This window comes from Mus caroli, unplaced genomic scaffold, assembly GCF_978045245.1.
Source record: "Mus caroli unplaced genomic scaffold, Mus_caroli_1 scaffold_7, whole genome shotgun sequence".
Lineage (NCBI taxonomy): Eukaryota > Metazoa > Chordata > Mammalia > Rodentia > Muridae > Mus > Mus caroli.
This window is the reverse complement of record NW_028227262.1, coordinates 65,438,509-65,454,534: the sequence shown is the minus strand read 5'-3', so window position 1 is coordinate 65,454,534 and position 16,026 is coordinate 65,438,509. Positions and strand designations below refer to the sequence as shown.

General features: G+C 43.2%; 1 protein-coding gene across 9 annotated transcripts in view; it reads left to right on the top strand.

Annotated features, from left to right (window-relative positions):
- Nucleotides 1-277: 277 nt before the first annotated feature.
- Znf638 (zinc finger protein 638) overlaps nucleotides 278-16,026 on the top strand; it is a 121,452-nt gene continuing 105,703 nt past the window's right edge. For all 9 annotated transcript variants that reach the window (XM_085840495.1, XM_085840489.1, XM_085840487.1 and 6 more), the window contains exon 1: nucleotides 278-378. In XM_085840495.1, coding sequence (XP_085696621.1) covers nucleotides 293-378 — 86 coding nt within the window. In that variant the 5' untranslated portion in view covers nucleotides 278-292. The remainder of the gene's footprint in view (nucleotides 379-16,026) is intronic.

The following is a 16,026-nucleotide window of genomic DNA, read 5'->3' as shown; positions in this document are numbered from 1 at the left end:
ATCAAGACTTGGTATATTACATAAAGACGTGATTGTGGGCACATACATGGAAGCAAACACACATATAAAAACAAAGAAATCGGCTGAAGAGACGAGAGATGAAGAAGCAGAGGCTTCGCTGAGCTTTGAGTGACCAGGGAGACCCGCTGGCCAGACTCCGCCCCCAGATTCCCGCGCTCGTCTCCTATTGGCTGGCTTGTTGGTGGGCGGGACCCTGCACGGAGCTCAACGCCTGGGGACCCGGCAGAAGCGAATGAGGTGAGGGAGGAGCTCAGAGCTGTGCAGGTCGGCGATGCCCGGGGCTGGCGTTCCCGCAGCGGCGTCGAGCCCCAAGTCCGGGGCCTCCCGGGCGTCGCAGGTGTCGGACTCCCTGAGGCGGTGAGCTCTTCCCTTGTCCGCGGTGCCCCTGGTCGTCTGCTCTGGGGCTTCAGGGGGCGGGCCTCCAGGTCCCCCGTGACTGTCAGTCACTCCCTGGCTGCTGCGCTCGTTGAGCACTGGGCGAGTGGGAGGTGGCTGGGTGTCAGTTAAAGGCGCGGGACGCTTGGGCTTGGGCCCTTGGCGACACCAGCCCCTATGTTGCACAGGCTCTTGGCCGCAGAGGCGGCCACAGTCCCTGACCACTCTGGACCGGCTTAGCGCGAAGCCCTTGGTTCTGCGAAGGAGCACACATGACAGAGACCCCTGAGAGGACAGGTGGAGGGGTGGCCGCGCAGCGTCGGTGCAGCGAAATGGCTGAGATGAGCGCTGCTCTGAAAAGCTTGCTCTTTTTCAAAAATGACACTTGCATAACTTGCTGTGGCTCATCCTAAAATAGTTTTTGATGTCAAGACTGTAGACGTTCGAATGCAAGACCGACACAGTCCCCTATCAAAGAGTAACTTTCGGGCTGTCTTATTTGATTGGTAAGAGGCTTCTGTCATCAGAAGTTGGGGGAGGGGCTGCTGTGGCCGCTCAGGGCGCTTACCTAGTGTGCAAAACTCCCTGAGTTTCATCCTCAGCTCTTCAAAACAAAAAACAAAAGCAAAAACCAACCAAACAAAAAACCCGCCATACATACTGAAGAATGGGAAAAACCAAAAGAGCCTTGCTATATTTGTTCTTCTGTTTGTGTGATTTCACCCACTGTCTCTCATAGAGGTTTGGATTCTGAAAGTGCTTAATAGCGCACCCCACCCCCCCGCCCTTAGCAGAGGGAAAGTGGGCGGTACCTGGCTGTTGGAGTGGTCAACCCACAACTGAGCATAGGAGGCAGCAGCCCAGCTAATCAGGGCAGCGACTGGCGTGTCCCAGGAGTCACAAGGGACACTATTTGCATGCAGGCACTGGGGGCACTAAGTGGAAGCATTAGCGCCACGCGTTCACCCTTCTGGCTGGAATCTCGTTTGGTTTTCTGGAGGGAGCTGCCCGGAATCTCCAACTGGCTTGCAATACCCTTCTGCTTACTCCGTGTGTGTGTGTGTGTGTGTTCTTGGGAATGGAGAGAATGACAGGCATTGTGGAGAAACGCTTTGGTGTTATGTCATCCTTCTTGGTGCCAGCATTTTGAGTCACATTCTTGTGACATTGTTTCAGTCTGCCTTGCCCTTTCTCAGCCCCCTGGGTTGGTTTGAGTGAAAAGGAGTGGTGGCACTAGGTGGTTTTTATTGTTGTTTTTTTGTTTGGTTTGGTTAGTTGTGTGTGTGTGTGTGTGTGTGTGCTGCAACTTAATCAGAAGTCTTCAAAGAATGACAGTACTGGGCCGGGCAGTGGTGGCGCATGCCTGTAATCCCAGGGAGGCAGAGGGAGGTGGATTTCTGAGTTCGAGGTCAGACTGGTCTACAGAGTAAATTCCAGGACAGCCAGGGCTACACAGAGAAACCCTGTCTCAAAAAAACCAAAAAAAGAAAAAAGAAAAAAATGATGACAGTATTACATGCTTTTAAAATGAGTGCATGTATTAGAGATTGTTCTTACTAGGGGGCGGGGGGCTAGAATGTACAAACACTAATTTTATTCGGTAAGTAGGAACCGTTAGCACTTTGAATGCACTTTGTCAAACCCAGCATTGCTCCAGGGAACTTGCTTGGACTTTGGTGTGGTATAAAACACATGGCCTCCATAGCCCCATGTGTTTGCATGCTTAGTCCCAAATTGGTGAACTGTTTAGGAAGGATTAGGGGGTGTGGCCTTCTTGGAGGGGCTGTGGTCTTGCTGGAAGAGGTGTGTCACTGGGAGTGGGCTTTAAGGTTAAAATGAGGTTAAAATAAGGTTTCAAAAGCCCACACAAGGCCCAGCCTCTTTCTCTCTGCCTGCTGTTTGCCAATCAGAATGTAAAGCTCTCAGCTGCTGCTCTAGCACCAGGCCTGTTTGCTTCCCACCCTGACAGTGGACTAACTATAAAACTGTTAGCAAGCCCACAACGCTCTCTTTTTTTTTTTTTTTTTTTGGTTTTTCGAGACAGGGTTTCTCTGTGTAGCCCTGGCTGTCCTGGCACTCACTTTGTAGACCAGGCTGGCCTCGAACTCAGAAATCTGCCTGCCTCTGCCTCCCGAGTGCTGGGATTAAAGGCGTGCGCCACCACGCCCGGCCACAACGCTCTCTTTAAGTTGTCTTGGTCATGGTGTCTCTTCACAGCAATAGAACAATAACTAAGACACACTCTAATTTATATTTTCTGTTAATTTTGCTTTTGCCATAGGCTTAAAGATTACGTCTTGCTGTTTGTACTTGTCAAGATTATTTTAGTGTCTTTCATTTTAAATTTAAGTATATTTTTAAAAGGGAGGTTATAAAATGTATTCCTTATTGTTGTTCTGAGAATGGAAAAGCTTAATAATGCTTTATGACAAGAGAATAATTTAAAGAACATAGGACTGGAGAGATGGCTCAGAAATTCAGAGTACTTGTTGCTTTGGGGAAAAACTTAGCTTTGGTGCCTGGCATCTACATTGTGGCTCACAACCATTCATAACTTCAATCTCTGGGACCCGATGCTCTCTTTTGGCCTCTGCACTTACCAGACGGATACATGTTGCACATGTACACATTCAGGCAAAACATTCATACATATAAAATAAATAAATTTAAATAGATTTAATTTTTATTTTTAGTCTGGTATGGTGGTACAACATACCTTTAATCGCAGCAAGTGGGAGACAGAGACAGGAAGAGCTCTGAGTTCAAGACCGGTCTGGTCTACAGAGCTAGTTCCAGACAGCCAGAGATACTGTCTCAGTTTTTACAAAATGAAACCAAAATGTCAAATGCTTTTCAGGCAGTGGTGGTGCATGCCTTTAATCCCAGCATTCAGGAAGCAGATGCAGGCAAAGCTCTGTAAATTCAAGGATACCCTGGTCATTTATTCATATATACATATACATATACATATACATATACATATACATATACATATACACACACATGTGTGTATGTGTGTGTATGGTGTTATAATAATAATTGTTCGGGCTGGGCGTGGTGGCGCACGCCTTTAATCCCAGCACTCGGGAGGCAGAGGCAGGCGGATTTCTGAGTTCGAGGCCAGCCTGGTCTACAAAGTGAGTGCCAGGACAGCCAGGGCTACACAGAGAAACCCTGTCTGGAAAAACCAAAAATAATAATAATAATAATAATAATAATTGTTCGGTTTCTAACACCCACATAGGCAGCCCAAAACTGTAACTCCAGTTCCAATGCATCTGATATCCTCACACCAATGTACATAATGTTTAATATATATATATATATATATATATATATATATTTGACTATTTTTTAAATATGTACTATTTGTAGAATGGTAGAATATGCAGTATCTCATCCAAAATAATATTAAATGTCAGGATAATCATTTGAGTGCAACATTTGCACTTTTGTTTACTAAATAGTAATTTTGAGCTCATATTTTTGGTAATGTATCATTAAAGAAATATTGCAAAAATACAAAACAAAAAAAAACCCTAAAAGTGCCTAGCTGTTCTAGTTTCCTTACTGTTCTTAAGATAAATACTCTGACCAAAAATAACTCGGGAGGAGAGGGTTTGTTTGGCTTACTCTTCCAGGTCGTAGTCTCTCACTGAAGGAAGTCAGAGCAGGAGCTCGAGGCAAGAACCATGAGGAACCATGAGTGCTGTCAAAGCCTCATGCATAGTTAGCCTTTACCCAGAATGCAGACCGCCTGCCTGGGGATGATACCACCCTCAATTAGCCGGGTCCTCTCACGTCAATCAGGATAATCCTCCAGAGACATGTCCACTGACCAGTCTGATCCAGACAGTTTCTCAGTTGAGGCTCTCTTGTCAGAAGACTGTAAGCTGTGTCAAGGTGAGAAAGAAGGCTAACTAGGGCACTAATGCGTTCACCTCTCCATTTTGAAGGATCATCATCACTATTATTACAGTTGCTTCAGCTTGCTTTCACCCACAGCTACCTGCTCAGCTTTCAATTTTGGAATGCTAATAGTATGGAATATGCCATTTTCGGTGTGAGTGGGTGGAGAGCCCCCACAGGTTGTATTCAGGTTTTAGATTTTCTCCTCTGAAGTGTTAGTACCACCAGAGGGTCAGGGCTTGGTGAAATGGGAAGCTTATTAGCTTGCCTGTTACTGTGCAGGTAAATATGGTTAGTTTTAAAGCCAAATGAGACTGCTTCTCTTAGTTACCTTGCTATTGTTCTCTGAGTTCCTCCTCTAATGGTTTAATGCCAACAAATAGACCAGACAATGCAGGGCTCTGTCAGTCTCATTTTTTAAAAGTCTGCTTCTTCATGTCTCTCATCTTTACATTCTCATCTACTCTTTCAAGACAAATATCTTTAAAGAGGAAGGAAAATAGATTTGCACACTAGAGCATCAGGAAGGAAACCATCAGAGCCTTGGGACATAAAACCTGGAATCATAATGGAATTGTGAATGAAAGGACCAGAAAATGAAGTTGCCAGGGTTTGAGGCATAGCATAGTTCTCAGTCTTCTTTTTTATGATTTAGTTGGTTTTGTTTTATGTATATGAGTGTTTTATCTGCATTTATATAAATGCACCTTATGTGTGCAGTGTCCGTACTAGCCAGAAATGGTGTCAGATCTCCTGGAACTGGAGTTACAGAACACTGTGAGCTGCCAGTTGGTGCGGGTAGCGCTGTTCGTCTTCTGTAGGGACAGCGAATGTTCTTTATTGTATTTTATGTACATTTGTGTGAGGGTGTTGGATCTCGTGGAACAAGAGTTATAGAGAGTTGTGAGCTGCCATGTGGGTGCTGAGAATTGAACCCTGGGTACTCTAGAAGAGCAGTCAGTGCTCTTAACTGCTGAGCCATCTCTCCAACCCCATAAATACTTTTAACTACTCTCCAGCCTGAGTCCTGGTCTGTTTCTGTCATCTTTCGTGGTCTAATTCCTTTGCTGCTTGCTCTGGCTCAAAGATTTATTAATTATTATACATAAATACACTGTAGCTGACTTCTGAAACAGCAGAAGAGAGCGTCAGATCTCATTACCAGTGATTGTGAGCCACCATGTGGTTTCTGGGATTTGAACTCAGGACCTTTAGAAGAGCAGTCAGCACTCTTACCCTCTGAGCCATCTCACCAACCCAACATTCCATTTTCTTAGAGGAGAAGCTTCCAGTTCGCTTCCAGTTCTCTGAGTTCAGGATAAAATATTGGGAGTAAGTCCACTGAAGGGAATATGGTAAGAGTCCCTGTGACTATCTTGGCATTCAGACTCATAAGAGGACTTGTGGGACTCTAATACACTCCTGTTCTTAGCTAGGATGTTTAACAGTAAAAGGATGTGGAGAAAATGTGGCAAAAGAAAAAGGTTCATAGGATGAACCCTTCAAAAAAAAAGTTTAAAAAGGCACAGCTGGGTGGTAGCAGGGGGTAGCACTCAGAAGCAGAGGCAGGCGGATTTCGAGTTCGAGGCCAGCCTGGTCTACAGAGTGAGTTCCAGGACAGCCAGGGCTACACAGAGAAACCCTGTCTCGAAAAACCAAAAAAGAAAAGAAAAAAGAAAAAGAAAGAAGAAAATGGTTCCCAGGAGTGAAAATCATGGCTTTAACTTTATTCTTAAAATGGTAGGATTTAAGAACAAATTCCAAAGCAGGCTCCCTGATTGTACATGTCATAAAAATGAACCAGCATTCTCAATAAAACTGTGTGAGTGCATTCTGTATTATACATTTCACGTAACCCTACAAGTGAAGGTACCAACAGTAAATACGTTGTCACTGAAGCATGTCATAGTTACTTCTCTGTTACTGTGATAACATAAGGTGACAAAAGTACCCGAAGGTTGAGAGAGCTTCTGGCTTATAATTCCAGGGGGATACAGCCCCTCATGGCAGGAAGGCATTGGTGGGGCCATGGCAGCAGGAACAGAAAGCCGGCTATATCGTATGCACACTCAGGAAGCAGAAAAATAGCAGGAAGTAGGATCAAACTATAAAACCTCAAATCCTCTCCTCTGTAAAGTACTTTCTCCAGCAAGCCTCTACCTTCTAAAGGTTTTGTAATCTTCCCAAACAGCACCAACAACTGGTGAGCCAGTGTTCAAACATACAAACCCAGATGTGTAGTGGCTATTCCTGGTTGTCAACTTGACTATATTTGGAATGAACTACAATCCAGAATTGGAAGGCTCACCAGTGACCCTTATCTGGAGGCTTGGAGATCTTTATCTGGATCTTGGTATCGAGATCTTGAGCCATAGTGGCTATGGATTCCGGAAGATTAAATCTCAGAGTTTAAGGAACACACGTTTAATCTGGGCTACACCTTCTGCTGGAGACAATATAAGGACATTGGAAAAAGGCAGTCTAGCTCTTGCTCCTTCGCCTGCTTGCCGTGTGAGACTGAGTAACTACTAGATCCTTGGACTTCCATTCACAGCTGCGACTGAACCATTGTTGGGAATTGGGCTGCCGACTGTAAGTCATCAATAAATTCTTTTACTATATAGAGACTATCCATAAATTCTGTGACTCTAGAGAACTCTGACTAATACACATATGGGACATTTCTTACTCAAGCCCACAATAGAGCATCAGGATTCTACAGATATTTTTTTTTGAAACTGTCACATAATTTAAAAAAATAACCAGCTGGGCGTGGTGGCGCACGCCTTTAATCCCAGCACTCGGGAGGCAGAGTCAGGCGGATTTCTGAGTTCGAGGCCAGCCTGGTCTACAAAGTGAGCTCCAGGACAGCCAAGGCTACACAGAGAAACCCTGTCTCAAAAAACCAAAAAAAAATAATAATAATAACCTGGCAAAAGTTTTATCTTTGTTTGAAAAAGTATCTGTGTTAACAGTTCTTTCCTCATATAAAACTTGAGTTAAAAAAATGAAGTGTGTGTGTGTGTGTGTAGGCATGCACAACAAGTGAAGTTTCTCTCCTTCACTTTGAAGCAGGATCTCTCTTCTACTGTTGTACTGCGCTCCTCAAGCTATCTAGACTTCAGGCTCTGGCTTTTCCTGTTGCTGACTCCCACTTTCCTCTAAGAATGCTGGTACTCTAGATGCATTGCATACTGGGATCAAATTCAGGTAGTTGGGCCTAAGTAGCAATTGCTTTCACCCACTGAGCCAGTAGCTACTTGGCAGAAACTCTATTAAAGAAACAAATCTTGCTGGGTGTGGTGGCACACGCCTTTAATTCCAGCACTCGGGAGGCAGAGTCAGGCGGATTTCTGAGTTCGAGGCCAGCCTGGTCTACAAAGTGAGTTCCAGGACAGCCAGAGCTATACAGAGAAACCCTGTCTCGAAAAACAGAAAACAAAACCCCCAAAAAAACAAAACAAATAAACAAACAAAAAAACAAATCTTAGTTCATATAGTGCTGCATTCAGTATTATACACTGCATGTAACTCTACAGGAAGTCATATTGACATCTTGGCACACGGGAAATTATATTAAGTTTTAGGTTTTAGGTCAAGGATATTAGGAGCTATGAGAAAAATGGAGTAAGTATTCGTGATTTCTGTTTTGGTTTTTTGAGAAGGATCTTACAGTGTACTCCTGGCTGGCCTGAAATTCACAGCACAGGCTGACCTTGTATAATAGGTGGACCCTCTTGCCACAGACTCCACAGTGCTGGGATTATAGGAATGAGCCTTTTATTTTTTTTTCAATTTCAGATTTAGGAACTCTGATAATAAATGCTTGGTTCTCTGACATGCCTGAACCATCGGCCATGATTTCAGACCTTTGGGTTTTCTTTTATCTTGGTCATTTCAGCCATACAGTTTACTGTTGTGACTCCTATAGAGGTTTTTATATTATGACTCTCACCATTGGTGGAAGGCAGAGCAGAATCTTAACTATATTCTTGGGTAAGATGTCTTAGTTTTCTTTCTATTGCTGTGACAAAACTCCATGACCAGAATAATTTGGAGAGGAGAGGATTTATTTGGCTTATGGGTAGCAGCCCATCATCAGGGGAAGTCAAGGAACTCAAGGCAGAAACTTGGAGGCAGAAACCCAAGGCAGACACTATGGAGGAGCAGACACTATGGAGGAGCAGACACTATGGAAGAGCAGACACTACGGAGGAGCAGACACTACGGAGGAGCAGACAGACACTACAGAGGAGCAGACAGACACTACGGAGGAGCAGACACTACGGAGGAGCACTGTTTACTAGCTTTTTCTGAACGGCTAGGTCAGCGTGCTTTCTGTTATACCCCAGGACTACCTGCCCAGGGATGGCACTGCCCAGGGTGTCCTGGCCCTTTCACAGGAAACATCAATCACGAAAAGCCCCACAGCAAAGCTCCCTGCAGGCCAATATGATGGGGAAGTTTCTCAGTTGATGTTTCCTCTTCTTAGATTGCTCTAGCTTGTGTCAAGTTGACAAAAGCACACAAGCAAACAAGCAAACAAACAAAAACCCAAAACAATACAAAAAACCCTAACCAGTGTAGATATCTATGAATATATGATGATTGCATTTTTAAATTACTATTACTACATTTCTGCCATTTTTATTCTTTTTTTTTTTTTTTTTTTTGGTTTTTCGAGACAGGGTTTCTCTGTGTAGCCTTGGCTGTCCTGGAACTCACTCTGTAGACCAGGCTGGCCTCGAACTCAGAAATCCACCTGCCTCTGCCTCCCGAGTGCTGGGATTAAAGGCGTGCGCCACCACGCCCGGCTTGCCATTTTTATTCTTATCTGAACAGTAAGAGTGTATTTTCTTGTGGTGAATTCTTTCATGGTGGCAGTTTTAGTAATTGAACTTGAAAAATGTCTAATTGTCTTGCCATTTTATATATTTAACAGTCTGGTACCATAAACCATGGGATCCCCCTTCATACAACCCCTATCAAAATCCAGTGTTGGCTGTGCAGGTGGCATGGGCCTTTAATCCCACTTGGGAGGCAGAGGCAGGCAGATCCCTATCTATGAGTTTGGGCAAGCCAGGTCTACATAGGAGGTTGCAGTCAACCATGTCTACATAGTAAGACCCTGTCTCAAAAATCAGTAACAAACAAACAAACAAACAAAAATCTAATGATAGTTTGATAGAAGTAGGAATAAAAATCCATCTAAAAAATTCATATGGAATCATAAGGGATCCTGCACAGTTAAAATGATTGTTAAAAACAAAGCCAAAGGATTTGCACTTGTTGATTTCAAAACTTTCTACAAAGTTGTAGTAATTAAAATTGTGAAGTTAGCATAGGAATAGACATAAATAAAACTCTTGTGAATTGCTGGTAGACTATAAACTTCTACAGCTGCCTTCCTTAAAGCTGCGGCAAGCTGGGTGTAGAATACACACCTGAGGTGCCAGATGTCAAGAGGCACAGGCAGAAGGATAGCAAGTTCAAAGCCAGCCTAGACTAAAATTTACCAAGACTGTCTCTAAAACAAAAATGGAGTTAAATGCATTTTTTTAAAAAAGAAAAAAAAATATGGTGGTTACTTTAAAAAAAACAAAAACAAAAACAAAAAACCTAAGCATAGGGTCACCACAGGACCTAGCAGTTCCACTTCTAGTGAGACCCTGTCCCCAGTGAATGAAAAAAGAGGAGGGATGGAAGTTAGATCACACCTACCCAGAGAAGGATCAAATGTGAGCAAAGAAAAGGCCATATATATTTTTTTGATTAATTCACTTTCTATCCCAATCATAATCCCCCCCTCTGCCTTCCCAGTCCCACCCTCACAAATCCCTCCCCCCATTACCCCCTTCCCTTGGGTGCTGCTCTTCCTTGGGTTATTAAGTCACAGTAGGACTAGCACATCCTTTCTCACAGAGGCCATCCATGGCAGCCCAGTTAGGGGAAGGGGATCCAGTGACAGGTAACAGAGTCAGAGATAACCCCTCTCCAGTTGTTAGGGGACTCACATGAAGGTCAAGCTATTTATCTGCTACAAATGTGTAGGGCTTAGGTCTAGCCCCTGCATGCTCTTCGGGTGGTGGTTCAGTCTCTGGGAGGCCGGGTGGACCCAGGTTAGTTGACTCTGTAGGTCTTCTTATGGTGTGCTTGATCCCTCCGGCTCCTTCAATCCTATCCCCAACTCACCCACGAGACTCCCAGAACTCCACCTGATGCTTGACTATGGGTCTCTGCATCTGTTCCCATCAGTTGCTGGATGAAGCCTTTCAAGAGACAGTTATGCTAGGCTCCTGTCTGCACGTCTATGACAAGACAACACACAGAGTGCAATTGAGAAGGCAGAGCCGTAGCTGCATTTGAGTCAGGGAAAGGGTAGCACTGCCAGGGAGAGGGAGACAAGGCTCAGACTTGTCTGACAGGCTGCAGACATCTGTCTTAGAACCAGAATGTCAATACTGCAGCACCAAAATGAGTGTTATTAAAAATAATAATAACAATACAGTGAGGACTTGTACCTCAGCTGATCCCTTCATGGCTAAACACACCCTAGGAAGATGTTTCTTGAATACATTCAAAAATACATTGTTTGAAATACTCAGCTTTCCAAGAATAAATAAACACACAAGTGAGACAAGACAATTGCGTTAGTAGAAGATTCAAGAATCTACAATAGAGCAATAAATGAGTGTGTTCAATAGCAGAATAGTTTATAGAAATAATAAAAGGACATTGAAGCCGGGCGTGGTGGCGCACGCCTTTAATCCCAGCACTCGGGAGGCAGAGTCGGGCGGATTTCTGAGTTCGAGGCCAGCCTGGTCTACAAAGTGAGTGCCAGGACAGCCAGGGCTACACAGAAAAACCCTGTCTTGAAAAACCAAAAAAAAAAAAAAAAAAAAAAAGAACATTGAAAATGTAACCACAGGATGGGTGGTGGTGGCATATGCTTTTAATTCTAGCACCAGGAAGGCAAAGCCAGACACATCTCTGTGAGTTTCAGGCTAGGCTGATCTACAGATGGAATTCCAGGAGAGCCAGGAGCTACACAGAGAAACCATGTCTTGAAAATCCAAAGAGAAAAGAAATGAAAGAAGGAAGGAAGAAAGGAAGGAAGGAAAGAAAGAAGACAGACAGACAAACAGATATAACCATATAACAGAGATGAATAACTGGTCAGTGCTGAGAATCAGTAATGTTGAGTGCTCAGCCTTAAATGAGACATTTGTAACAACTCCACCAAGACTCAAGAAACATTGTGGAAGAGTGGGAGAGAAGAGTAAGGGCCAGACAAGGGGAGGGAGCTGTCCTGTAAAATGTTGTCCTTGGATGTGACATGGCCACAGCATTCATGAACTCACTGAAGCTTTGGTTATCTGCACAAGATCAAGCCAACAAAATCAGCCAACAGTCATTCCATCAGGAAGCACTATTTGGGCTCAGTGGGTCGCTAAGGGAAAAAAGAGAACAAGAAGGCAGGAGGGTGTCGTCTAGTGCTGCTTAGTGGGAGTGGAAGGAGGGAGTTTGTGGTAAATAGGTTCAAAATCATTGTTTGAAATACTCAGCTTTCCAAGAATAAATAAAAGATACTCTACTAAAAAATATGTACATGAGAGGAAAGGGAATGGAGAAATGTAACTAAAATAGAATGTAAAAACTAAACAAAATAAAACAAGAAAAAATGTGTATATATTATATATACACATACATGTATGTGTTATATGTATGTGTTTGCTCATGTGTTATACGTGTGTTTGTGCATGTGTTACACACTGATAGATCTTCAGGGGTTAGAGCAGTGGATTTGTCTTCAAGAGAGTGAGTTGCGTTGTAGAGGATCCTAGTGCATTTCCGAGCAAGTGACTCACAACTGCATATAGCCTCAGTTCCCATGGATGTGTTATCCTCTTCTGGCCTTGCGCACACACACACACACACACACCTCTAATATTAAAAAAACAAACAAACAAACTGGGCTGGCAAGATGGCTCAGTGGTTAAGAGCGCTGACTGTTCTTCTGAAGGTCCTGAGTTCAAATCCCAGCAACCACATGGTGGCTCACAACCATCCGTAATAAAATCTGATGCCCTCTTCTGGAGTCTCTGAAGACAGCTACAGTGTAATTACATATAATGAATAAGTAAATCTTTAAAAAAAAAAAAAAAAAAAAAAACTGTCTTCAGATAGTAACAGAAAAGTCACACAGGTCTCCTCTAAGGAGCCTGGAGTAGCTAGTCTTGCCCTAGTATGTCTGTCTGTCTTTCTTTCTTTCTTTCTTTCTTTCTTTCTTTCTTTCTTTCTTTCTTTCTTTCTTAGATTTTATTTATATGAGTACAGTGTGGCTGCCTTCAGACACACCAGAAGAGGGCATCAGATCCCTTACAGATGGTTGTGAACCACCATGTGGTTGCTGCGAATTGAACTCAGGACCTTTGGAAGAGCAGTCAGTGCTCTTAACCGCTGAGCCATCTCTCCAGCCACCTAGTATTTCAATAATAGACTAATGTGTTCAGTTTTGTCACTTTGCTTTTTAAAATGATGCAGATAAATTCACATGCCAATAGAAAGTGATCAAAATTATAAAAAGCAGATTAAAACATCAGTCTTAAAATTAATCAGCTTTGACCTTTTCCCTAGATTCTGAGATGAGTTTACAGTTCAATACTACAACAAAGCACCACAAGGTGGCGACAGAACTCTAAAATACTTTTTAAAAGGAGCCTTGGAAAAGATCTGATACTGCCCTGATGAAAGAAAAAGTTTAAGAATATCCCTTTCAGAATTTATGGATAAGTCCTAACGCTTGTTCTGGCCAGTTTTTGCAAGGCATTACCCTTGTTTAGATAAATAACACTGCAGTAAATAAATAAAGAGCAATATTGCTGAGTGAATTCGATGTCTGTCTCTTGGGTTCTACCTCAGAAGCTCTTTGTTCTCTCTGTCTTTGTTGTGACCTCTAGCCCCCCACCCCCATCCCTGCCAACAAAATATCATAATATAGGGCTAGAGAATGGCTCAGCAGTTCAGGATGCTTATTGCTCCTGCAGAATTTGGTTCTCAGCACTTACACAGAAGCTCACAGTCACCATTAACTAACGACAGCTCCAGAGAGTCCAACTCTTCCTTAAATTCCTGCATGCAGTGATACACAAAAACGCATGCAGGCGTCCAAAGAAGGGTCTATGGGAGGGTCTGAAGGAAAGAAAAGGAGGGGGAAATGATGTAATTATAACTCAAATAAATAAATACTTTAAAAAATAAATATTAAAAAGAACTTCATAAACCAAAGGAAGGCAGTATAATGCAGTGATAAGGAAGTAGATTCCAGGGCCTCCTTGCTTGGGTTGAAATATAGCCCATAAGTTACTGTGTAGTATTCAGTAAAACACTCACTTTTGTGTCTCACTTTCTCTTTCTGTAAGATAGAGGTTATAGTGGTGCCCCTTATACTATACCATTTGATCTATTTAACCAGATGAGTGAACTGCTGAGGATTTTTCCGTGATTGAAAAACAAATTTTGGGCTGGTGAGATGGCTCAGTGGGTAAGAGCACCCGACTGCTCCTCCAAAGGTCCAGAGTTCAAATCCCAGCAACCACATGGTGGCTCACAACCATCCGCAACAAGACCTGGCGCCCTCTTCTGGAGTATCTGAAGACAGCTACAGTGTACTTACATATAATAAATAAATAAATCTTTAAAAAAAAAAAAAAAAAAAAAAGAAAGAAAAACAAATTTTAGGGCTGGGTGCAGTGTCTTTAATCCCTGCTCTTGGAACCCAGAGGCAGGCAGATCTCAGCTGTGGGTTGTCCTGATGCTATTTGTATTCTGATGTTAATTCTGATTCCTCCAGAGGAGTTGCCCATCCCCAAAAGCAGTGGATCACTTACTTAGGTGATCTCTTGTGAACCTTCTTCCCATTCTAACTGGTTAATAAAGGCTAGAGGGTGGTGGGGATGGGTGGTGGGATGAGAGGTTTTTGAGAGTGGGAGCAGGTAGAGAGGGGGAAGAATAGAAGGAAAGGAGAGAGGACCAAAAAAAAAAAAAAAAGAGGAAAAAGTAATGATATCTGTTCTATCTACAACATGGCCAAGAAAAAAAAACCACAAGTCACAGAGGTCACACAGCTGAAAAATAAGTTAATATAGTATTAGACATGCCCAATCTAGACTTATAACTCAAAATAATTATAATATAGTATATAACTTATAATAACTAGATTGCATGTTTATATGGGCTTATTGGGGTTGGAAATTCCAACAACAGATCTCTGTTGAGTTTGAGGCTAGCCTGGTCTACACATCAAATTCTAAGCCAGGCAAGACTCTGTCTTAAGAAAAAAAATTTAAAAAAAGCCAAGGGTCAGTGAGATAGCTCATTTGGTTAAGTAAGGCACTTGCTGCCAATCTTGACAATGACCTGAATTCAGTCCCTAGGACCTACATGGTGAAAGGAGAGAACACACTCCCTCAGATTGTCCTCTGACATCTTATACATGCACTATGGCATATATTTTTTTTTAATATGAAAAAAAAAAAAAGTAAGTTTAGGGGATTGAAGCAATCGCTTAGTAAAGTGCTTGCCCTGCAAACATGAGGATCTGAGTTTGATCCTAGGCCCATATAAAAAGGCTGGGTATGGGGTTGTGATAGTTTGTATATGCTCAGCTGAAGGAAGGAGTGGCACTATTAGAAGATGTGGCCCTAGCTGGGCAGTGGTGGCACACGCCTTTAATCCCAGCACATGGGAGGCAGAGGCAGGTGGATTTCTGAGTTCAAGGCCAGCCTGGTACAGAGTGAGTTCCAGGACAGCCAGGGCCACAGAGAGAAACCCTGTCTTGAAAAACTTAAAAAAAAAAAAAAAAAAAAAAAAAGATGTGGCCCTGTTCAAGTAGGTGTGGCCTTCTTGGAGTAGGGAGTAGGCAGGCACTGTTAGTGTGGGATATAAGAACTTCATCCTAGTTGCCTGGAAGCCAGTATTCTGCTAGCAGCCTTCAGATGAAGATGTAGAACTCTCAGCTCCTCCAGAACCATGCCTGCCTGGATGCTGCCATGTTCCTGCCTTGATGATAATGGACTGAACCTCTGAACCTGTAAGCCGGCCCCAGTTAAATGTTGTTGTCCTTATAAGAGTTGTCTTGGGGTGGGAAGGGTGGCTGGAGAGATGGCTCGGTGCTTAAGAGCACTGACTGCTCTTCCAGAGGCCCTAAGTTCAATTCCCAGTATCTATCAAGCAGTACCCTATGAGCAGAGAGGCGTCCTGACTTGGGGCCAATGAACTCACTTGAGAGCAGCTTCCCGATAACCCGGCCTTTAATATAATCTACTCTGGCTTGAACTGGCTCATTTCATTGACAGAGAACTAACCTATCAGTCACGCTGTCATCTACAGAGTGGTAATCTTATTTCTGCTCTTTATACCTTTTTATTTCCTTCTTTACTTCATTAGGTGGGACCACCCCCCAACTGTAAAATGTCAGTAACAACAAAAGCCGAGATAATAGGTGCAGTAGGCTGAACAGGGGATGAGATCGTGTTGACTAGATCCTCAGAATGTAATCTCTCTGAACCAGCATCCGCAGCAGTTAGAACTAAGAGTCAAGCTGAGATCACATTTCACCAAGCAGGTGTGAAATGTGGTGAAGGCTCCAGACATGATAGGAAGCACAACAGAGACGAGAGGAGATGCTGATGCCTGAGGAGTTGCTTTCATCTCACTGAT